The sequence below is a fragment of the Arachis hypogaea genome, chromosome 6, assembly GCF_003086295.3.
Source record: "Arachis hypogaea cultivar Tifrunner chromosome 6, arahy.Tifrunner.gnm2.J5K5, whole genome shotgun sequence".
In the NCBI taxonomy this organism is placed as follows: domain Eukaryota; kingdom Viridiplantae; phylum Streptophyta; class Magnoliopsida; order Fabales; family Fabaceae; genus Arachis; species Arachis hypogaea.
The window spans coordinates 80,158,990-80,182,833 of record NC_092041.1 but is presented as its reverse complement, the minus strand read 5'-3'; the positions used below and the strand labels follow the sequence as shown (position 1 = coordinate 80,182,833).

The 23,844-nt window shown below is 34.8% G+C and overlaps 1 protein-coding gene and 2 pseudogenes across 1 annotated transcript; all 3 read left to right on the top strand.

Annotated features, from left to right (window-relative positions):
- Positions 1-4,357: 4,357 nt before the first annotated feature.
- LOC114924132 (protein NRT1/ PTR FAMILY 3.1-like) lies at positions 4,358-5,112 on the top strand (annotated as a pseudogene).
- Positions 5,113-7,671: 2,559 nt separating this feature from the next.
- LOC112805648 (uncharacterized) lies at positions 7,672-8,405 on the top strand (annotated as a pseudogene).
- An 8,137-nt stretch (positions 8,406-16,542) lies between these two features.
- Positions 16,543-19,474, top strand: LOC112805647 (protein NRT1/ PTR FAMILY 3.1-like). Its single transcript, XM_025848001.2, has 4 exons — positions 16,543-16,660; positions 16,743-16,960; positions 17,213-17,772; positions 18,511-19,474. The coding sequence occupies exons 1-4, from the start codon at positions 16,543-16,545 to the stop codon at positions 19,457-19,459; spliced, it is 1,845 nt and encodes a 614-aa protein (XP_025703786.1). The 3' UTR covers positions 19,460-19,474.
- Positions 19,475-23,844: the final 4,370 nt, after the last annotated feature.

Below are 23,844 nucleotides of genomic sequence, written 5' to 3'. Positions count from 1 at the left end.
AAGGGATGCACTTTCCTCCATAAAACTATTGGGAGCAAATCAACACCTCCCTAGGAGAATTGAGTTCCAACATGGGATAACTAAGGGTGGAGCACCAAGAACATTCCATCCTCCTCCATGAAATTAGAGAAGATCAAAGAATCATGAGAGAGGAGCAACAAAGGCAAGGAAGAAACATTGAGGAGCTCAATCACTCCATAAGATCTTCAAGAGGAAGAACAAGCTGCCATCACTAAGGTGGACCCGTTCTTTAATCTCCTTGTTCTTTATTTTTCTGTTTTTTGAAAATTATGCTTTATGTTTTATTTATGTTTATGTCTTATGATCATTGGTGTCTTAGTGTCTATGCCTTAAAGTTATGAATGTCATATGAATCCATCACCTTTCTTAAATGAAAAATGTTCTTAATTGAAAAAGAGAAGAATTGCATGAATTTCGAGTTTTATAACAGATTAATTATTTTGATGTGGTGGCAATACTTTTGATTTATGAATGTATACTTGAATAGTGCATATGTCTTTTGAATTTTTTGTTCATCAATGTTAAAATTGTTGGCTCTTGAAAGAATGATGAAAAAGGAGACATGTTACTGAGGATCTAAAAAATCATAAAAATGATTCTTGAAGCAAGAAAAAGCAGTGAATACAAAAAAAAAAGAAAAAAAAGAGAGCAAGCAGAAAAAGCCAATAGCCCTTTAAACCAAAAGGCAAGGGTAAAAATAAAAAGGATCCAAGGCTTTGAGCATCAGTGGATAGGAGGGCCCACAGGAATAATATCCTGGCCTAAGCAGCTAAACCAAGCTGTCCCTAACCATGTGCTTGTGGCGTGAAGGTGTCAAGTGAAAACTTGAGACTGAGCGGTTAAAGTCGTGATCCAAAGCAAAAAGAGTGTGCTTAAGAACCCTGGACACCTCTAATTGGGGACTCTAGCAAAGCTGAGTCACAATCTGAAAAGGTTCACCCAGTTATGTGTCTGTGGCATGGATGTATCCGATGGTAATATTGGAAAACAGAGTGCTTTGGGCCACGGCCAAGACTCATAAAGTAGCTGTGTTCAAGAATCATCATACTTAACTAGGAAAGTCGATAACACTATCCGGATTCTGAGTTCCTATAGAAACCAATCATTCTGAACTTCAAAGGATAAAGTGAGATGCCAAAACTGTTCAGAGGCAAAAAGCTAAAAGCCCCGCTCATCTAGTTAATATTGATCTTTATAGATATTTTTGGACTTCATTGTATATTCTCTTCTTTTTATCCTATTTGATTTTCAGTTGCTTGGGGACAAGCAACAATTTAAGTTTGGTGTTGTGATGAGCGGATAATTTATATGCTTTTTGGCATCGTTTTTAGTATTTTTTAGTATGTTTTAGTTAGCTTTTATTATATTTTTATTAGTTTTTATTTAAAATTCACTTTTCTGGACTTTACTATGAGTTGTGTGTTTTTCTGTGATTTCAGGTATTTTCTGGCTGAAATTGAGGGACCTGAGCAAAAATCTGATCCAGAGGCTAAAAGAGGACTGCAGATGCTGTTGGATTCTGACCTCCCTGCACTCGAAGTGGATTTTATGGAGCTACAGAAGCCCAATTGGCGCGCTCTCAATTGAGTTAGAAAGTCGACATCCTGGGCTTTCCAGCAATATATAATAGTTTATACTTTGCCCGAGATTTGATGGCCCAAACAGGCGTTCCAAGTCAGCTCAAGAATTCCTGGCGTTAAACGCCGGAACTGGCACAAAAGTGAGAGTTAAACGCCCAAACCGGCACAAAAGCTGGCGTTTAACTCCAAGAAAAGTCTCTACACATGAAAGCTTCAATTCTCAGCCCAAGCACACACCAAGTGGATCCGGAAGTGGATTTTTACGTCATTTACTCATTTTTGTAAACCCTAAGCTACTAGTTCTCTATAAATAGGACCTTTTGCTATTGTATTTTTATCTTTGATCAGTCCTATGCTATCTTAGATGATATCTTTGGACGCCTAGTTCTTAGATCATGGGGGCTGGCCTCTCGGCCATGCCTAGACCTTGTTCTTATGTATTTTCAACGGTGGAGTTTCTACACACCATAGATTAAGGTGTGGAGCTCTGCTGTACCTCGAGTATCAATGCAATTACTACTATTTTCCATTCAATTCAGCTTATTCTTGTTCTAAGATATTCATTCGCACTCAAGAACTTGATGAATGTGATGATTATGTGACGCTCATCATCATTCTCACTTATGAACGCGTGCCTGACAACCACTTCCGTTCTACATGCAAACAAGGCTTGAGTGGATATCTCTTGGATTCCTTAATCAGAATCTTCGTGGTATAAGCTAGAATTCATTGGCGGCCATTCTTGAGAATCCGGAAGGTCTAAACCTTGTCTGTGGTATTCTGAGTAGGATTCAAGGATTGAATGACTGTGACGAGCTTCAAACTCGTGATTGTGGGGCGTTAGTGACAGACGCAAAAGAATCACTGGATTCTATTCCGACATGATCGAGAACCAAAAGATGAATAGTCGTGCTGTAACAGAGCGCGTTGAACATTTTCACTGAGAGGACGGGACTGTAGCCATTGACAACGGTGATGCCCAATATACAGCTTGCCATGGAAAGGAGTAAGAAGGATTGGATGAAGACAGTAGGAAAGTAGAGAGACGGAAGGGACAAAGCATCTCCATACGCTTATCTGAAATTCTCACCAATGAATTACATAAGTATCTCTATCTTTATTTTATGTTTTATTCATCTTTTAATTATCAATCCTCCATAACCATTTGAATCTGCCTGACTGAGATTTACAAGATGACCATAGCTTACTTCATACCAACAATCTCCGTGGGATCGACCCTTACTCGCGTAAGGTTTATTACTTGGACGACCCAGTGCACTTGCTGGTTAGTTGTGCGAAGTTGTGATAAAGAGTTGAGATTGCAATTGAGCGTACCATGTTGATGGCGCCACTGATGATCACAATTTCGTGCACCAGTGTTAAAGGGCCTACTAACTCATCTTTAAAGATGTGCGTGGATCCTAAGATAATTACGGCGCAACGTTCGCCCCGCATTAAAAGAGACAACGTTCAAATTTTCAAAAACACGTCGAGTACCCGGCCTATAGTAAAACACCGAGGCATTTGACGTCCGTATCAAGGCCATAAGTTGCTTAAGTCTGAACTCCTGAAAGCTCAAGGATCAAGCAGGGGAACTGTTCATACCCTAACCCAATAAGCAAAACCAGGCCCAATAAACAAAAAGGCCTACCAAGAAAGGTGGCCTCTACAAGCATACCCGACCTCTTTAAAGAGGTCAAACATCGACAAAGGAGCCCAATTATACCTGCCCAAACAGGTAGCTACCTCTGCGGATCTCTCCCATTATCTCTATCTCCCTAAAATATAGATGTTAACAAACTCCCAAGATAAAGAAAACGGTTATTTATCAATAAAGAAGGAGACTACTTCAACAAAGGTGGTTACTGACTCTACTATAAATATACTGGCATCCCTGCAGGTATCATTTACGTTCTAATCTACTTAAACCTGCTTAAAGCTCTAGCTAACTTAAGCCTCGGAGTTTCTTGCAAGTACCACCCTCTGTCTCCTCATGAGGAATTCGGACAGGCGGCACCTCGGTATCAATAAGTCGGACACTACCATAGAAAAGGATCTGAAGCTCACATTCGGGCCCAAATCGACATTTCATGTAGCCCTTGGAACAGTATAACATGGTAGACATTAGCATTTAAAGGTTGAAAACCAATTATAAAGATCAAAACCAAGCATTTTAAACATTTTATGAATTTGCAAACCAAAAACTTGTTTTATCCTTTAATAAATTAATTAGTAAAACTTTTAATTTCTATTCTTGTTTGTCTGAAGATAGAGTAGAACATGTCTCCGTGTGTGTTTGTTCATGCATGGATTAATCAATGTTATTCAAACTTTTTTTATCCATGCTATGGTTCTATAGTACCATGATATCCAAGTCTAACCTCAAATTTGCTTTTAATTTTGATACTATTAATTAGATAAAGTTCTGAACAAAAAAAAAGTATATATAACAAGCTAGAAGTCCAATAGAATAAACAAAATTTCAAATTGATTTATTGCATGAACAAAAAGAAGTTAACAAGGACCAAGAATAGTTTTTATTAATTAACTATATCTCCACAACCTACCAAAATTTAATGACTTCCATTTTGAGCACAAGAAACATTAATTTGATTGGTAAAGTTTTTGCATAATGTAGATGGTTAGATAAGGCAGCAATTGTGACAGAAAAAGAAGCTAGAAATCCAAATACAACACCAAACTTATGGAAACTAGTCACTGTCCATAGAGTAGAAGAGTTGAAATCAATCATTAAAATGCTTCCAATTTGGGCATCAGAAATTTTAATCATAGCATGCTCAGCCAATCAGCACAGCTTTGTAATCCAACAAGCTCGCATGACAGACTGCCACCTTTTTGGTGCCTTCCAAATCCCACTAGCCAGCATGTCCATCTTTAGTGTGCTAACAATGATGGTAGCTACAGTCCTTTACGAGTGCCTCTTTGTTCCCTTTGTTCACGGGCTAATGAAACACCCTTCTGAAATCACATGCCTAAAGAAAATAGGCATAGACTATGTGATAACATTGTAGCAACTTTAGTCACTACATTAGTTGAAATTAAAAAGTTATTGGACCATCTGAATTTAACTATTCTTAGTAGTGTTTTCTGGTTGGTACCACAATATTGCTTGCATGAGGTGGCTGAGATTTTCTCCATTGTTGGACATTTAGAATTTTTGTTTGATCAATCACCTAAAAGTATGAGAAGCACTGCTATTGTTCTCTATTGCATAACTACTGCAATTGAGAACTATGTTAGTAAAATGTTGGTGTCATTGGTATATAAGTATAATGGTAAAGATTATAATTAGGTTATTGATAAAAACCTCTCTATATAAGGGCAGATTGGAGGATAACTATTTTTTTGGTTGTGAAATTCAAGTTATTCATCTCATTTATTATGTAATATGTGCATGGTTCATTAGTTCTACGCTTATAAGCCCATGGAAGACATTAGGGAAATCGATAAGGAAGAAAATTTGGAACCTGCCAATTACAAAATATATTAAGAATGAAAGTGAGAGAATGGATTTTTGATCTTATATTGTTCATATAATAGTGATGGTTAGCTATTATTTATCATTGATATTTTTCTTTTTCTTCCTTAGTAACCAGATATTCTAGACTTTCATATGCAATGTGTGTTATCTACTTCAAGTTGATCAAGTTATAGCATCATACTTAGACTCTAGGCAAAATTCTATAATGTTCTTTAGTTTTATTCAAACTTTAACTTGCTCCACTTGTATCACTTGTAACCTTTAGTTATTTTTGGTGACTTCAAACCAAAAAGAAGAATTTTACTTCTTCTCACAATCTCCCACACTAGAAATTATTCTTTTGGTATATTCATGCTGCTCATATTTTCAATAAACCAGGAAAAGATCTACACCAACCAAATTTATCAATATTGATTGGTTTTGTTATAATATCTGCAAGATTGTTGATTGTGTAAATTTTTTACATATCCAGTTTTCCTTCCTCCACTACTTCATACATAAAATAATATTGAATGCTTATGTACTTCATTTTTGAGTGAAAGGTCGAAATTCTTGAGATGTTCAAGATACTTTGACTATCAAAAAATATTGAAATCATATTCTATTTGTTCCTGAGTTCCTCCATTAACCTTTGCAACCAAATTGTTTTCTTACAAGATTACATAGCTGCCACATGCTTTAGCTTTTGTAGTTGATAATGCTACAACAACTTATAATTTTGATAACCAGCTTATTGGACCTCCTGCAAGTGTAAATACATAGTGGGCTTTCTTTTGTCAACGTCATTGGCAAAGTTTGCGTCAACATAACCTTTGATAGTAAATTCAGATCCTCTAAAACATAAAGCAATTAGAGGTTCCGTTGATATATCTCAAGATCCTCTTCATAGCACTCTAGTGCTCTTTTCCTAGATTTTCCATGAACCTACTAACCATCCTGACTGATTGAGCGATATCTGGTCTGGTACAAATCATGGCACATATAAGGCTTCCCATTGCAGATGCATAGGTACTCGAGATAGTTCTATCTTCTTGATTCATTGCTAGGACACATCTCAGGAGTTAATTAAAGATTGACAAAAAGTGGGGTAGATATTAGCTTACATTCTTGCATGTTAAAGCATCACAGGACCTTCCTCAAGTAATTTTCTTTGGATAGCCAAATCTTTCTATCTTTTTTGTCTTGGCAAATTCGCATCACTAAAATCTTGTTTGATAGTTTCAAATTCTTCATATCAAACTCCCTAGCCAACTACGCCTTCAATTCCTAGACACAGTCTTTTGTTTGGGCTTATCACCAATGTCATCCATGTATAACATCAGAATGATAAAGTCATCATTACTAGACCTCTTGTAATAAGTACAATAGTCTGACTAAAGTTTGTGGTAATTAATGCTAATAATGAAGGAATTAAATCTCTTGTACCAACATCTCGGAGCCTACTTTAAGCGGTACAGAAATTTGGTTAAGCTGCTAACCAGGTTTTCTTTTTCTGATTCTTCAAAGCCTTCTGGTTGAAGCATATATATTTCTTCTTCATGTACAACATGCATAGAAAGAACTACTCTAATTGTAGAAATTCTGATTGCTGAAAAAAATATTTCATTGAAATCAATACCTTTTTACTGAGCAAATCCTTCACCACCAATCTTGCACGGTATCGTTCTATTTGGTTGTGATTGTCATGCTTGATTTTTTAGACTCATTTGTCATCAATGGATTTCCTTTGACCTAGTGCTTCTATTTCTTTTGAGAAAATATTTCATTGAAATCAATACCTTTTTTTTTGCGTAGTGCTTCTATTTCTTCTTGCATGGTTGTCATTCGTAAAGAAGAATCTAGACTTTCTACTGCCTCTTGCAAAGTTGATGGTTCTCTATTTTCGATAACAAAACAATATGAATCATGGAATGTCATGACATAGTTGGTATGCCATGATGGTCTTCTTATTTCACGTGTTGTTCTGCGAGCTTTAGCTAGTCCTTGTTCAATCTGCTCTAGTTCTGCTTCAGAAGAGTCTTTTTTCGAGACTTATCGTGTATGTATATTATAGTTATTTCTTCAGTGCTACTATTATTTTTTGCTTATTTTTCAACTCAATTTCATCAAATATAACATCTCTACTAACAATAATTTTTGCAGACAATGGGTCCCACAAACGATACCCTTTACGTTGTTAGTATAGCCTAAGAAAATACACTTTCTTGATTGGGGTCAAGCTTTGTTTCTTTCTTAGATATTGAACATCACATAAATAGGACGTGCAAACATATGTAGAAAAGGATAATCGGGTGGCTTACCTTGTGATACATGGAGAGTTTTGAAAACTTAGCAGCACTCATACATGAGGAGATACATCAATTGCTAAATAAGAGAGAAAAGACAAGATCCATTGAGCAAAGTCAGGATAGTAAGAAGCCCACTAATACTCTTCAAGTTTCTTCATTGGGAGTCACAAATTAATATTTAAATTCGAATTTGTGTAAATAATCATTTCTGACTATGAAAGATTCGAGCGCTAACAAAACTTACCACGAAAGAACTAAATGAACTTAATTACCATGAAAGATGAATTATATTCGACAAAAATATTCAATTGTTAAATTTTTATTGACTCCGTTTAAAAAAAACACTTTAAATTCCAAAATTAACCCTACTACCAATCATCTTCAACCTTCAACCTCCTACTATGCCTCCTTTCTCACCTCCTCCTAGAATGATACTATCAAACTTTGGACCCTCAACCGCCCCTCATCACTTTGCACCTTCAAAGTACACTCCTACTGCGTCTACTCCACCATATGGAACCCCGACCATGCCGAGTCTTGGCGTAAACCTCTAACAACTGCACCCTCCACATGTGAGATGATCGTGAACCTTCGTTGACCATGGTGTTCCCTCCTCACGAATTTGAGGTGCTAACTTGCGATTGGAACAAGTACAATGAGTGGATAATTATTACTGCTTCGATGGATAAGAGCATCAAGGTTTGGGATGTGAGAAGCTTTAGGGTTCTAATTGTGGTTATGAATAAGAACGGGTATGCAGTAAGGAAAGTAAGGTTTTTGCCGCACGTGCAGAATTTGATGGTGTCTTGTTCTTATGATATGGCGGTTTGTGTTTAGGATTTCATGGTGGAGGATGCGCTTGTGAGTTAGTACTATCATCACACAGAGTTCACCATTGGCATTGATATGAGTGTTCTTTTTTAAGTTTTGATGACCAGGACTGATTGGGATGAGCTTTTTTATATTTGGTAGCATGGCATTGATAAATTTTTGTTGGCTCAAAGCAAGGCATAGTACGAGGTTGAAGGTTGAAAATGATTGGTGGTAGGGTTAATTTTGGAATTTAACGTGTTTTTTAAACATAGTCAACTAAAATTTAACAATTGGATATTTTTGTCGAACATAATTCATCTTTCATAGGTATAAAGTTCATTTAGTTCTTCTGTGATCAGTTTTGTTAGTGTCCGAATCTTTTATAGTCAGAAATGACTATTTATTTATTTCAATTTATTAGGTCTATGTTTAGTTTGTTTTGTTGTTAGGTATGTTAGAAGATTTGATTTAGTTTTGATTTGCATAGTAGTATTTTTAATGATTTTAAATTTAAATCAATCTGATCTAATCCAGTAAGATCAAATCTAATTTAAATTAAGTTATCTTATATTTTAGGAGATTTAACTTCAAATTAGATATCTAGAAAGATTTGGTCCACTTTTAGGTTGATCTATTATGGGCCTATTTAAACATTCCTTATGACTCATTCTAATTAACTTTTGATGAATAATAATATTCAGTTGCTTTACGCATATTTTCCATTGTGTGATTAAGTGAGGTGAGTGATTTGCTTTGCTTGTTTCATAAAGAAAATTGAAGGATCCAACAAAAGGTAATTATGTGTGTTAGTTCTTTTAGTTTTCACTCTTTGATCTAGGTTGTCAAGGAAAAGTTCTTTGAACGTCTAGCAGGGAATCCTTTCCAGTGATCCAGATTGCTAAGAACAGGTTTCTTAGAGGTCTAGTAGAAAAATTCTTTTTCAACCCAATTGTTGTTGATGACGATCAATTAATCACGTAGAAGACTGTTTTAACTACTTCGCTGGAAAGTCTTGGCTAATCCTGTAGTCCGCAACATAGATCGAGTTCTTTCTAAAAGAGTTCTATTCATTTGCTCTGCAATACCATTTTGTTGAGGTGTATATGCAACTGTGAATTGCCTTTGAATATCACCGTGCTTGCAAAATGCAATAAAAACCATTAGTATATTCTTTTCCATTGTCTATCCTCAAGCACTTTATTTTCTTCCTAGTTTCAAGCTCTGTTCACGCTTTAAACTCCTTGAATACTAGAAACACATCTGACTTTTTCTTAATGAAAAATACCCACACTCTTCATAACAATCTTTCTTCAAATGTCCTTTCTTGCCATAATTTTAACTAGTAAGATTCTTCTTTCAAGACTTTGATCTACTACAACTTTGACTCCCACTAGAGCCACGTTTTATTGATCTACCTCTCATCGTCGACAAAGATTCTACTTGTTTTGAAGTTTTCATTTGATAATCTTTATTTTTGCGCCTGCTTTCTTCTTCAAGAATATCGACAACAACATCATCAAATCAAAGTTAGTCAGCAATATTGTTATTTGTGATGCTGATGATGAGTTGATTATATGGGTCTAGTAAATTTTAGAGAAAAAATTTAGCACGTTCATTTTATACAATCTGACACTCCATGGCTGTCAGTTGTGAAAATAAGGTATTAAGATTGTTGATGAGATCTGTCACTAATGTAGATTCATTCATTTGAATAGTATAGAGCCTCCTTTTTATGAATATCCTATTGTGAAGTGACTTTGTCTCGTATAATTTAGTGAGTGCCTCCCAAATCTCCTTTGCTATCTGTTCTCTGAGATGCTTGATAATACGAAATCTGCCTTAGGCAAGTGTAAATTAGCAATAGCGTTTTCTCCATCTCTTTTCACTTGTCATCGAGAGTGCTGGTAGGCCTGTCTTTTATTTCTTCTAAGAAATTTTCCTTTCTCAAAATTGGTTTGATCTTCAGTTTCTAAAGGAAAAAATTATTCTCATTGAATTTCTTGATCTTAAATTTTGTTAACATGGTTCTGACACTAACTTACCCCTTTGCAATGTAAGATTAAGAACTCAAAGTTCTGATACTACTATTAAGTACCAGAGTTAATTGAAACAAAATAATACAACTAAAATTTGTGGGAAAAAAATGGATGAAACTAAACAAGAACTTAGACAATAGTGAAAGTAGTATGACAAAGTGGTAAAATTACAATCTCTCAAAATATATAGAGAAGTCTATGATACTCTCTTTCATATTATGGATATTCATGCAGAGGAATTACACGTATGAGAGACCAATTTAATGATGTCTTGTGTGTAACGTCCAATTTACATTATGGCATGCTCATACCAAAATATCGAGTGTTACTAAATTTGAAATTACACTGACATTGTTATTAATAATATCAAGCCTGTAATCGGGTTAACAAAACTCGATTTTTATGAAAAACTTTCTTTAAAGAAAATCGCAAATAAGAAGGAGCGCAAGATTACGCAACCTAAGAAGATAAATAGATGCAAAAATAGGATAATATATATATATATATATATATATATATATATATATATATATATATATATATATATACACACACAAATATACAACACCCAAAAGATAAAAAGTTAGTTACTCCTTCACGGTTACGTACATATATACAACTCAAAACATCTCCAGAGTCTGACCCATATAGGAAGCTACTAATCTGACACCCAAACTAGCCTAGTCTTCTAACCTAAACTGTTGAAAAACAAAAGTCATATTCTAAAACAAAAGAAACACTAAATCGGAGCGCTGCCAAAAGAGGATACTGATATCGCTACCTAGTCGCTGTTAGAAGTCAAGTCCACGATATCTGTATTCATCTCAGGATCATCATTGTCCTCAGAAGTCAGATCCATAATCTCAATCTCCTCAATGTCCTCGTCGTTAGAAATAACAATGACCTCTACTCTGGGGACTACCATCACTTCTGTCTCCTGCAGAAGCTGTACCACAAGGAGAAATTTGCTCAACTGCTGAAGGCAGACCAAACGCTGCGGCAGAATTTTCGTTCGCCTCTATGGTGAAAGAGTCAGAGGAGCACGTAGAAAGTGACTCCATCGACATATCTAATCCTACTGGAGGAGACTTAGCGATGTAGTCATTGACGACAAGTCAAACTCAGACACTATCTGACCATCTTGATGTGCTAGAACAGGATCTCCATGCATGTGATCAAAAGGAAGATGAACAGAATCGGGATGTAACCACGACAACGAAAAAGAATACGGTGCATCAGAATCAAAGAGAGGTGAAGCTGACAGGTGCTGAATGGGATGATCTCTAACTACGTACTTACGGACTCGAGACTCCGCAACCACCACATAAAAATTGTGAAGGACAGGATCCTCGTACACATAAGACTGCTCGAACTCATAGAAGATAACACCCATCTCCATCTAAATAGGGTAGGAAGATAGGGGGTAAGAACTGTGGAGTTCTTAGTAGGATAGGGGTGAAACAAGTTAATTTTTTTATTATATAACGGCCACGTGTCCCAGATCAAACCAACCACAACAAAACAACATAGGCAAACAACAAAGAAAATTAAACAGCAATATAACATACAACCACAAGAACAATTTCAAAACACACAAGAGATATGCGCAAACAAGTATGATGAATGTCTAGACTTAATGTAGATAATGAGCTCATCCGTCGATTTTTTACCCGCGTCCGACATTACATCCTTACGAACGTTGTCTCTCATTGCCATTGCTTCGGGGTATAGTGCCTGGTATACACTTAGGTTATAGCGCCCGCAAGCTCTTGGGCTATAGCACTCGTACCGCTCTTTGGCAAATCGCAGAATAAATTGATGACAAGAAGAGTCATTAGTGTAGCACTTCTAAACGCAATTATCTCATCACTTAATCAAATACCTTTCAAGATATAACAATTCCCTATCTAGAATTCCACAATTTCTCTAAAATAATCAAATGAATAGAATGGGTCATGAGATTTAACTTTAGAATCACTTTTTCGAATATCTCAGAGTTATGCTTAAACTTTATAAAAACTTTTTAAAAAAATGCATAAATATGCCCACATGACTAAAAGTGCATAAATATACTTAAATTTATTAAAACGACATCTTATGCAAGTTACTCTAGTTAAGTTGATGTATTGTAGAAATTATTTTGAACTTCTATAAAAAAGACTCATTCTTCACTGGTTACTTTATAATTTATTCAAAACATTGTACTAATTTTCAAATATACAAAACTTCATTAAAATAAGTAAATCGGGTACGGTTCTTCCGTTTTTAAAATAAAACTTTTTTTTTTCAATTAGAATCATATTTTTTTCAAAACTGTCTTCCAATTTAAACTCTTTATTGCAAATCAATTATTTTATATTCTTTTCTTCAAATCAAACTCAATTAATTTTAATAAAATTAATATGTTTATAAATAAATAATTTTTATCCATTAAATCTTTCTCAAAAGCCAAACCTCTACTCCTTTTTACTTGAAACCTCCTTTCAAAATATTCATTTAGTTATAATTAATCCCAAATCAAAATCTGACTGACCGAACTCCATTACATACTATTATATAACACATATTTCAGCCAATTATTCAACAACATCTCAGTTCCTAATTCCTCAATATGGCAGAAATAACATCAATTTCAGCAATAATTCAACTGAAATTTCAACAGCCAACAATCACATATTTGAACAACAGACATCAACAGACAATAATCCAACCATATATCAATTAATTCATAATTTTAACCGATTAAAAAGTCAAACCCTACCTCTATGAAGCGTAGAACACACACAACATACCAACGGAGGTTTCTGATCGGTCAAACAGAGCAAAAACATAAAAAACTTAGTGGTTTTTCTCCTCCTTTGGTTCGGCCGAACTGGTGTTCCTGGCAGAGTCAGCTCCATTTTGCGATTTCACCGAATAAAATACACGTCACCGTGTAGAGGAAGATACAATCACTCTTATCTGATCAGAATTTTTATGGGGTCATGGATCTTAAAAGATCAAGCTCGGAAAGTTTGAAATCAACAAAAATCCTCCCATTTCTCTCATGTATGTCTTGGCTATTCTTGAGGAAGGACTGAAAAAATTTTGCTTTTATATGATGTGATTTAGTGGGATAAGTGTCACTTAATTAAGGGTAATGGCATGTGTCGCAACACATGGCGCATTAAGTGCTGCATGTCACAATTTTAAACTGCTGAGTCAATGAGGTTAATTTTTAAATATCTTTGAAGGTAACTAAGGTAATTAGACATGATAAAAACTCAAACAATAATCTCAAGTGGTAATATTTAATTAAAATAAAAGTTGGATAAATTATTAATGTAAATGATATTAGTAGTCAAGCTTTTATAATTTCTCGGTCTTAATATTAAGTGACCGTCTTTTGTCAAATAAAATTAAATAATAACATAATATTAATATTATGTTATTATTTATTTTATTTTAAGGATCGTAAAAAAAAAAAAACTTATCATGAATATTACGTAAATAAAATGTAAAATTCGCGTAAGCGACTTTATCGTAAAAACTAAAATGTTACATTGTGATACTAATAATTGAAGAAAGGCCAAGAATGAAGGTCGAAAATGATTGCATTAACATCAAAATCAATGGCGGGAAGAGATGAAGTGGTGCTAAGAAAAAAAAAATGCATAGTAGAGTTGAATAAAAACAAAAATAATTTGCAGGTGAAATACAATTTTGTAACAAAATTATAATTAGCACAGTTAAGGTGTTGATTTTATTAAGGTTGAAATTTAACAGTCAATTTTTTTTTTTCGCTAAAGAAGATCCGCTCTTTTATATATGTGTATCATTTTTAAATTGATCAAGTTATAGCATTATATTTAGACTCTAGTCAAAATTTTATAATACTTTTAGTTTTTTTGTTTTTTTAAATTTTAATTTGTTCTATTTATATCACTTATAACCTCTAATTATTTTTGTGGATTTCAAACCAAAAAAAAATTGCTTTTTCTTTTCACAGTTTTTTTAACAAAAATAAAATTAAGTTCACACATAAAAAAAAAGTCATTTTTATGTTTTTAATCATCACATATCTCAACCCAAAATGACATTTTGAGCTAATATAATTCTACATTTTTATCCCTAAATATATTAACAAAATATATGTTAAACAATAAATATAATTATAATTAGACCAAATCGACTAATTAACCGATTTAATATATAATTGGGCCTGAAATCATCACTCGTCAACGACAATTAAACTCGTTGAAAACTAATTGGTTCACACCGAAACCAATTATGATCTTGTCATTGAACCACACATGTACACATCGGAACAAATGGGGTAGAAATCGGGACGAATCGAAAAAATTTTAATATAAAAGAGTTGAATTTTAGACGAAATTTTAATTATTTTTTATTTTATTTTTTTTATTTCATAAAAATAATTTAGATATAACTAGTTGGTTTTTCAAAAGGTTTATCAATATATATATTAAAAAAATACAATTTTTTTAATAATTTTATTTTTAGCATAATAATTATATAAAAGAAACATAACAATATTAATAGTATATTAGAAAATTATAAAATATCAATAATTTATAGTGTATTGTTTAGTTAAAAAATTATCACAAATTTTATTAATTAAAAGCAATTCTTTTAAAAATTTTAAAAAGTTTGAAAGTAAATTATAAACTATTAATTATGTGAAAGACACAATATTCTTATAAAATATCTTTATATTTTTTAATGATATAAATTTAGAAGAAAAGAAAGTATTTTTTAGAGTTAAATCTCAAAGTAGTTTCTCAACTTGTACTCGAACTTCAAAGTGATCTTTAAATTTAATAATTATTCAAATTAGTTTTTGAAATTACCTTCCAAAACTCATAGTTTTTAAATTAATTTTCGTCCATCCTTACTACTGAAAATGACTCAAAAGTTCTCGTTTTGCAGTTGTTAAAAAAAAATCTCCCCTTCCCTATTCCATTTCCCTTCCCCTTCCCCGCTGTCCTTTAAATTTTTGGGAAAGCCAAGACCACTACTCGCCCTTTTTAAATCTGTCTCCCGTAGAAGTGTAGAACTTAGGCCTTGTAATCTTAAACCTCAAACCTTAAGTTTCACAGTTGTGTTCCCAGACTAAAGCTTCTATTCTGATTTTAAGTACTTTTCTACCGAGTGAACAACTAACTAAATGATTTAGTATCTTGACTAGATCGATTAACTATTTAACTTTGATAACTATGTAAATGAGTGAATATATGTTGAATAAAATGAGTGAAATTTGTTTCGAGTGCACACCCTGTTTACAAAAAGAAAATGTATAATGTTTCACTTTCTAATTTCTTTTGTAAATAACAAGCCTGCCTGTTTTTGTTGAACATCAAGGAACTGACTTAGAGTCTTGGATCTAAGATACATACTTGCTTTGCTGTCTTTATCCTTTGTTTATAGCTAGTTGTGTCTTGTGTGTACTCTATGCTCGGATCCATATTTTTGCATATACAAATTGCATTATTATATTTTCTAACAATTTTTTTTGATGCACATGCAACGTTATGATGAGATAACTAAGTCAAACAAAAAGAGTAAAACAAATGACTTAACGATTCAATAAAGCCTTAAAAATCCGTGAATTGTTATATTATTTTCTTGGATATTGACAGAAAACAATTTCCTACAAGTTTTCCGAAACGATGCACGGAGTAGACATAATTTGATAATATAAAAATTAAACAAGGTAAGTGGTATTAGAAAAATCGCAAATGGAAGTGTCTTCGATTAATCATTACTATTGGTTTTAGTTAAATTTGTTTGTCTAGCTGGTTTCAGTGTAGTACCGAGAGAGAAGGGAGAATTTGAACAAGGATAAATTGATCTTTGATTTTTTGGTCTTAAAAATACATTTAAGTCACTTACTTCTTTAAAATTTGGATACATCAATTTTTTTTGTCTAATTTATCTCATTTTGAAAACTTTCTCTCCGTATGCATCCGTTAGTACAACGAGAATCACGTTTAATTTTTTTGTTGGGTTTGACAGATCCAAGTAAACACTAAGAATCGATATGTCCAAATTTTGAAAAAGTCAAAAACTTAAATGTATTTTTAAATTTTCGAATACTTAAATGTTTGCAAATAAAAAAGTCAAAAGGACCTATTTATTAATTTTTTGCAAAAATTAATTAAGTGAGGAAGAAGTGATCAAGTCACATGGTAAACAAATAAAGAACTCATCACTCTAAATTCTAGTTCAAAAAGATGTGTGTACATATATAGGAAAGAGAACAAGGTAAGAGTGAGTGTCATATACAAAGAAGAGAGAAGAAAATGGAGATAGAGAAGAGCAACGACAACAATGAAGTTTTCAGAGATGAACAGCAAGAGAGTGGCTGCAACAGAAAACAAAAGCGAAAAGGAGGCCTCCGAACATTGCCTTTCATCTTCTGTAAGCCACTAAGCCGGCTACTACTTTCTTATAAAATTGAAGATGTTAATTTTGATTGGCTTATGTGGTATACATGATGCAGCAAACGAATTTTGCGATAGATTCGCGGTGGCGGGATTTAATGGTAACTTGATAAGTTACCTAACACAAGTGATGAACATGCCATTGGTATCTGCATCCAACATACTAACAATAATTGGTGGAACATCGAGCTTCACTCCTCTCCTTGGTGCTCTCATTGCTGAGTCCTTTGCTGGTCAGTATTGGACCATCACTGTCGCTTCCCTCATCTATCAACTGGTTCGATATCTTATTATCAACTACTTCTCTTTTCTGTATTCATCATTGCACTCATTCTAAGCTATTTTAGTTTTAGAAACGTTGGCTGTGTATTTTAGTTCAAATATAATACTACGAGTATTTTACATTTTGCAATGGTAGATGAGACATAAATTTATATTTAAGATAGTATATTCTTATTCATAAGATTACAGCTTAAATATTGTTTTGCATACATTGTCATCGCTTACCTTAAATATTGTTTTCACTAAGGGATTGATTTTCACCACTCTGTCTGCTATACTTCCACATACACGGCCTCCACCATGTCCAAAACAAGTGAACTGCCAAGAAGCCACATCCTCACAACAATGGATACTATACATGTCTCTACTCCTCACATCTCTTGGCTCAGGTGGCATTAGACCCTGTGTTTTGCCATTTTTAGGAGACCAATTTGACATGACCAAAAAAGGTGTGGAATCTAGAAAATGGAACATCTTCAATTGGTACTTCTTTGGCTTGGGTTTGGCGTCTCTAACTGCTTTAACCATTGTGGTTTACATCCAAGACAACACTGGGTGGGGTTGGGGATTTGGCATACCAACAATTGTTATGCTATTTTCTATTCTTGCATTTGTGTTGGGGTCACCACTCTATAGGAATGTGAAACCAAAGGGAAGCCCTTTGGTTCGTTTGGTGCAAGTGATTGTGGCAGCTATAAGGAAGAGGAAAGAAGATTTGCCTAATGATCCTAACCTTTTCTACCAAAATAAGGAGCTTGATGCTCCTATTTCATTGGAAGGAAGACTTCAACACACGGATCAATATAAGTAAGTCAAATTGATAACTATTTGGTTCTTTTGGTTTAATTGAAAAATCTGAAATTAAAGAACAAGTAGGTGCATACGTGCAGTTTGGTTACTAAGTTAGTATTGCAATAATGACAGAAAAATTCGTAACGAAACGGGTTTGGATTTAGACGTCAACTCTTGCCACTCATTTTGATACAAAATCCAAAACCAATGGTAAGATATCTTGTGTCTATAATCAAACCGATTTTTACAAGGGAAATCTTTTTGGTGAGGACTGAAATTGGGTAAAGAATGAAGATTGCAACTAAATTTTTTGAGAAAATTGTACATTGCACATGATATCTTTATTTTTATTATTTTTTTCGATTAAAAAAAGAATAATCTCCACTCTTTATCAAATCGTAGTATTACCTTTTATGAGTTATGTTTTTATTGTTATATACCTAAAAAAAAGTGTTTCAGATTTTATATTGAAAGTACTAAGAGACGAATACTTTTAATGGAAAAATAAAAAAGAAATTAACTAGTGTTGACTTAAATACTAGACATATAAAATGAAAAAATTTTGGTTACCAGATATTTTTCTTTTAAATTATCATTCACTAATATAGTTACGTTATAAAAGGTTTTAAGACACTAAGTCAAGATAAACATTATTGTTAATGAAACAATAAATAACTAAACATATGTAATAAGATTTTATTATACATTACATACAAATGAAATCTACGAGTAATCTCTCTTGGAAATTTACAGATGGTTGGACAAAGCTGCAATTGTGACAGAAGAAGAAGCTAGAGATCTAAATTCAGCACCAAACCTATGGAAACTGGCCACTGTCCACAGAGTTGAGGAACTAAAATCCATCATTAGAATCATTCCAATTTCTTCAACAGGGATCTTGCTCATAACAGCTTCATCTCATCTTCCAAGCTTTGTAATCCAACAAGCTCGAACAATGAACCGCCACCTCTCTCACTCATTCCAAATCTCCCCAGCAAACATGTCAGTATTCAGTGTCATAACCATGATGGCCGGAGTAGCTCTCTATGACGTCCTCTTTGTCCCCCTCGTCCGCCGCTTCACAAAAAATCCTACAGGAATCACATGCATACAGAGAATGGGAATAGGATTCATGATTAACATTGTGGCCACAGCTATCTCAGCACCGGTCGAAGTCAAAAGAAAAGAAATTGCTTCACATCATAACTTGTTGGATGATCCAACTGCTATTATTCCAATAAGTGTGTTTTGGTTGGTACCTCAGTATTGTTTGCATGGTTTGGCTGATGTTTTTATGTCTGTTGGACTCTTTGAATTTCTCTATGATCAATCACCTGAGAGCATGAGAAGTAGTGCTACTGCTATATATTGCATAGTTATAGCAATTAGGAGCTATGTTGGCACATTTTTGGTGACATTAGTTCATAAGTATAGTGGCAAAAATGAGAAGAATTGGTTGCCTGATAGGAACCTTAATAGGGGTAGATTAGAGTATTATTACTTGCTTGTTAGTGGGGTTCAAGTTTTAAATTTAATTTATTTTGTAATTTGTGTTAGATTCTATACTTATAAACCTGTGGAAGAAAATATTAGCGAAATCAACAATAAGGGAGAAGATTTAGAACAAAATGGTGAAAAATTATTATTGGAGAAACCAAAAGGAGATAAGGATGATCAAAACAAGAGTCTTAGCCAAAATTAATGTATTTGTGATCATCTTGGCAGAAGCTGGTTTGAGATTAGTACTGTTATTGCATTCCTTGAATGTTCAATTCTCTAATACTTTGCTCATGTAAGCATAAGCTGGAATATTTAATTTGAGTATATATATATATGATCACGAATGTTATGTGTGCGTTGTGTGTGAGAAGCACATCATTTTTATATCACCTACACCTTTTCCTAATAGGAAGAACAATTAAGGTTAACAACTGACAGATTCGGCAGTAATGAAGCAGAATTTGGTTCGGGGAATGGTGGCAAGAGTGTGAGGTTGCAGAGCAATGGTTGTGAAGAATGAGCTATGGAATTGAAATTATGATTAATCTCAAGTAATAACCCACATGCGGCTTAGTTTATGTACTCCAGCTCTAAGCTTTACCAAGGAAAGAAGGGATACAAATATGATGAGAACAATAATGCAGGGGAAACAAGCAAAAAAAAAAAAAGAAAACCTATAGTAAATCAAACCAGTACAGATTATAGTTACATGTTATTGGGAAAAACTTAACACAGGTTTTAAAACAAGAACCTGTCTAATAGCGGAAGTACCAAAAATAATTTTCCCACAACTTGTGCAATTAAATGGGCAACACCAAAGATACTCTAAAGAGCAAATATAATGGCAGAAAATAAATAATCAGACACCAGAATTTTAACGTGGGAAAACTCCCAAAAGAGGGACAAAAAACCCACGAGATTTAGTCCAGAAAAATCTTCCACTATCAGAATAATGGGTACACACACAGTCTTCCTAGTAACACTAGGGCATCTCAACAATCAACAAAATACATCATCAAAATTGATGGAATCAACATAAATCCTCCACAAAAGTGGGTATCTCAAATCAGGCAAAAGAGAAGGCAATACAACTAATAAGTTATATCCTAATGTTCATCTCTACACCAGGAATAACATACTAAAATTTCATAAGAAATGGAGCAAGTTTACCAAGTCAATGTGATCAAGGTTAGCATGCTCTTTTCCCCCAAATTTCCTTCTCCTCCCTTGCGCCGAAGCTCTGCTTCCTTTTTCTCTCATTCAAAAATGAGGCTTTTACTTTCTATCTCTCTCTCTCTTTCTCGTGCTTCCGTGGCTAATAGCCACTTTATTTCTTTTTTTTTTTGTTTTAAAGTTGTGGGCGCTACTTAGTTGGAGACCCACCAACAAATCTCCCCCTCACCAACTCAAGTGGGTATAGGCTGCTCCACCAAACCCGCCTTCTCTTTGCAGGAATCAAACTTTACTGTAGGTAAACTCTTAGTCATCATATCTGAACCATTATCATCAGTATGGATCTTCTCAAGTGCATATGACTTCATCTCAAGCGCTTGATGTATCCAATGATACATCACCTCTATGTGCTTCGATCTAGAATGAAACGTCGGATTCTTGCTGAGATGGATAGCACTCTGACTGTCACAAAATAACACAAACTTCTCTTGATTGATGCCTAACTCTTGTAGGAATTTCTTCATCCACAAGAGTTCCTTAGAAGCTTCAACAACAGCAATGTATTCTGCCTCTGTAGTTGACAAAGCAACACATTTCTGAAGTCGAGATTGCCACAACACAGCTCCTCCTGCAAAAGTCATCATATATCCAGAAGTAGACTTCCTTGAATCAAGATCCCCAGCCATATCTGCATCTGTGTAACCATCCAACACAGGTTGGCCACTCCCAAAGCATAAACAAACTCTGGAAGTACCATTAAGGTATCTGAGAATCCAATTCACTGCTTGCCAGTGTTCCTTGCCAGGATTAGAGAGAAACCGACTAACAACTCCAACGGCATGAGCAATATCCAGCCTGGTGCAAACCATTGCATACATCAAACTGCCAACTGCAGATGCAAATGGAATCTTCTTCATTTTCGCTTTCTCTTTCTCACTTGTAGGATATTGCTACAAACTCAGCTTGAAATGACTAGCAAGTGGAGTACTAACAGGTTTGGAATTACTCATGCTAAACCTCTCTAAAACCTTCTCAATGTACTTCTGCCGTGACAACCACAATTTCCCATTCTTCCTGTCACGAGTGATACTCATGCCAAGAATTTTCTTTGCAGGACCCAAATCCTTCATAGCAAATGATCGGTTCAAGTCTTTCTTAAGACTTTCAATCTTCTTAGTGTCATGACCAACAATCAACATGTCATCAATATAAAGTAAGAGAATTATAAAATCACCATCAAAGAATTTCTTAACATAGACACAATTTTCAGAAGAAGTCTTACTATACCCATGACTTTCCATAAAGGAATCAAACTTCGTGTACCACTGCCTTGGCGCTTGCTTCAACCCATATAAGCTCTTCTTCAACTTGCATACAAGGTGCTCCTTTCCTTTAACCTCAAAACCCTCTGGTTGCTCCATATAGATTTCTTTATCTATATCACCGTGAAAGAATGCAGTCTTCACATCAAGCTGCTCAATCTCTAAATTCAAGCTAGTTGCCAATCCAAGCACAACTCGAATAGAGGACATCTTCACAACTGGAGAGAAAATCTCCTCAAAATCAATACCTTTCTTTTACTCAAAGCCTTTCACAACCAATCGAGTTTTGTACCTTGGCCGTGAGACATTTTCATCCGCTTTCAATTTGAACACCCATTTATTCTTGAATGCTCTCTTACCCTTCGGCAACTTCACCAATTCAAAAGTATGATTCTCATGCAAGGATTTCATTTCTTCTTGCATGGCCTTCAACCAATCTTCCTTATGCTCATCAGACATAGCTTCCTGGTAGCTTTTTGGCTCTCCAGTCTCAATGTTCATCACATACTCATGAGGAGAGTATTTTTGAGAAGGATGACGCTTTCTAGTAGATCTTCTCAATTCAGGCTCAACTGGTGGTTCAGGTGGAACTTCAACATCTGGCACCTCAGGTTGAGGTGCAGGTTCATCATGCAAAACATCGCCATCATTATCAACTTGTACATCTCCCCCATCAACAGGAGGTCTAGTGGAAGGACCAGGTTCATCATCAGTAGAACGTCTAACAGTTACTGTTGGCTTATCTGTCTTCTCAAGATCTTCAATAGTTTGGTCTTCAATTAAAATCACATCTCGGCTTCTAATTATCTTCTTGCTCACCGGATCCCATAATCTGTAACCAAAGTCTTCGTGACCATAACCCATGAAGATACACTGCTTTGACTTCCCATCAAGTTTAGACCTTTCATCTCTTGGAATGTGAACAAAAGCCATGCAGCCAAACACTCGCAAGTGACTATAGGAGACATCTTTCCCTCTCCAAACTTTCTCTGGAACATCACCATTAAGTGGAACTGAAGGAGAAAGGTTGATCAAATCTACTACAGTCCTTGTCGCTTCACCCCAAAAGGATTTAGGCAACTTTGCATGAGAGAGCATACACCTGACTCTATCATTGATAGTGCGATTCATTCTCTCAGCAACTCTATTATGTTGAGGAGTCTTAGGAACCGTCTTCTCAAGCTTAATCCCATGTCCTTTACAATACTCTTCAAACGGACCCCTGTATTCACCACCATTATCTGCTCGAACACATTTCAATTTCCTTCCTGTTTCTCTTTCAACACTTGCATGAAAGTGTTTGAAGATTCCGAGCACCTGGTCTTTAGATTTCAAAACAAAAGCCCACACTTTTCGAGAATAATCATCAATAAAAGTAACAAAATATGATGCACCACCTAGTGTCTTAGCATCCATAGTGCTAATATCAGTGTGAACTAAATCTAGAACATGTGATCTCCTATGAGGTCCAGAATTATAAAATGATACTCTAGCATGCTTTCCAACAAAACAATGAGTGCAAGTATTTAAAGTTGTACCTTTCACTAGAAGTGAGTGCTTCTTGGCCAAGACGCTTAGTCCTTTCTCGCTCAAGTGACCAAGACGTATATGCCACAAATCAGAAGAGGAATCATCAGCTACATTCACATCTTCTTTGCACAACTTTGCTTGCAACCAGTAGAGAGTAGTAAGACTATTGTCTTCTCTAGCAACAATGAGAGCCCCTTTGGTAATCTTGCATTTTCCACTACCAAAGGAAGTGCAATATCCCTCTTGATCCAATACCTTCACTGAAATGAGATTGAACCGCATATCTGGCGCATGCCTAACATTCTTTAACTGCAACTTGCATCCCATGTTGGTTTCAAGCCACATATCACCCATACCAATGATATCACACACTCCTTTATCTCCCAATTTGATCTTGCCAAAATTTCCAGCAGTATAGGAAGTGAAAAATTTACGCCTCGGAGTGACATGACATGAGGCACCAGAGTCCATAATCCAAGTGGAATCATCACAGACAAGATTCACATAATTTTCATCATATGTGATAAGAACATCTTCATAAACAATAGCAGCAGTTTCTTTA

What these genes read in the sequence shown, in the direction of transcription:
- LOC112805647 (XM_025848001.2), top strand. Translation starts at nt 16,543, where the DNA reads ATGGAGATAGAGAAGAGCAACGACAACAATGAAGTTTTCAGAGATGAA. An exon ending in AACATTGCCTTTCATCTTCT is followed by an intron (nt 16,661 to 16,742) that starts GTAAGCCACTAA and finishes TACATGATGCAG; the next exon opens with CAAACGAATTTTGCGATAGA. An exon ending in CTTCCCTCATCTATCAACTG is followed by an intron (nt 16,961 to 17,212) that starts GTTCGATATCTT and finishes GTTTTCACTAAG; the next exon opens with GGATTGATTTTCACCACTCT.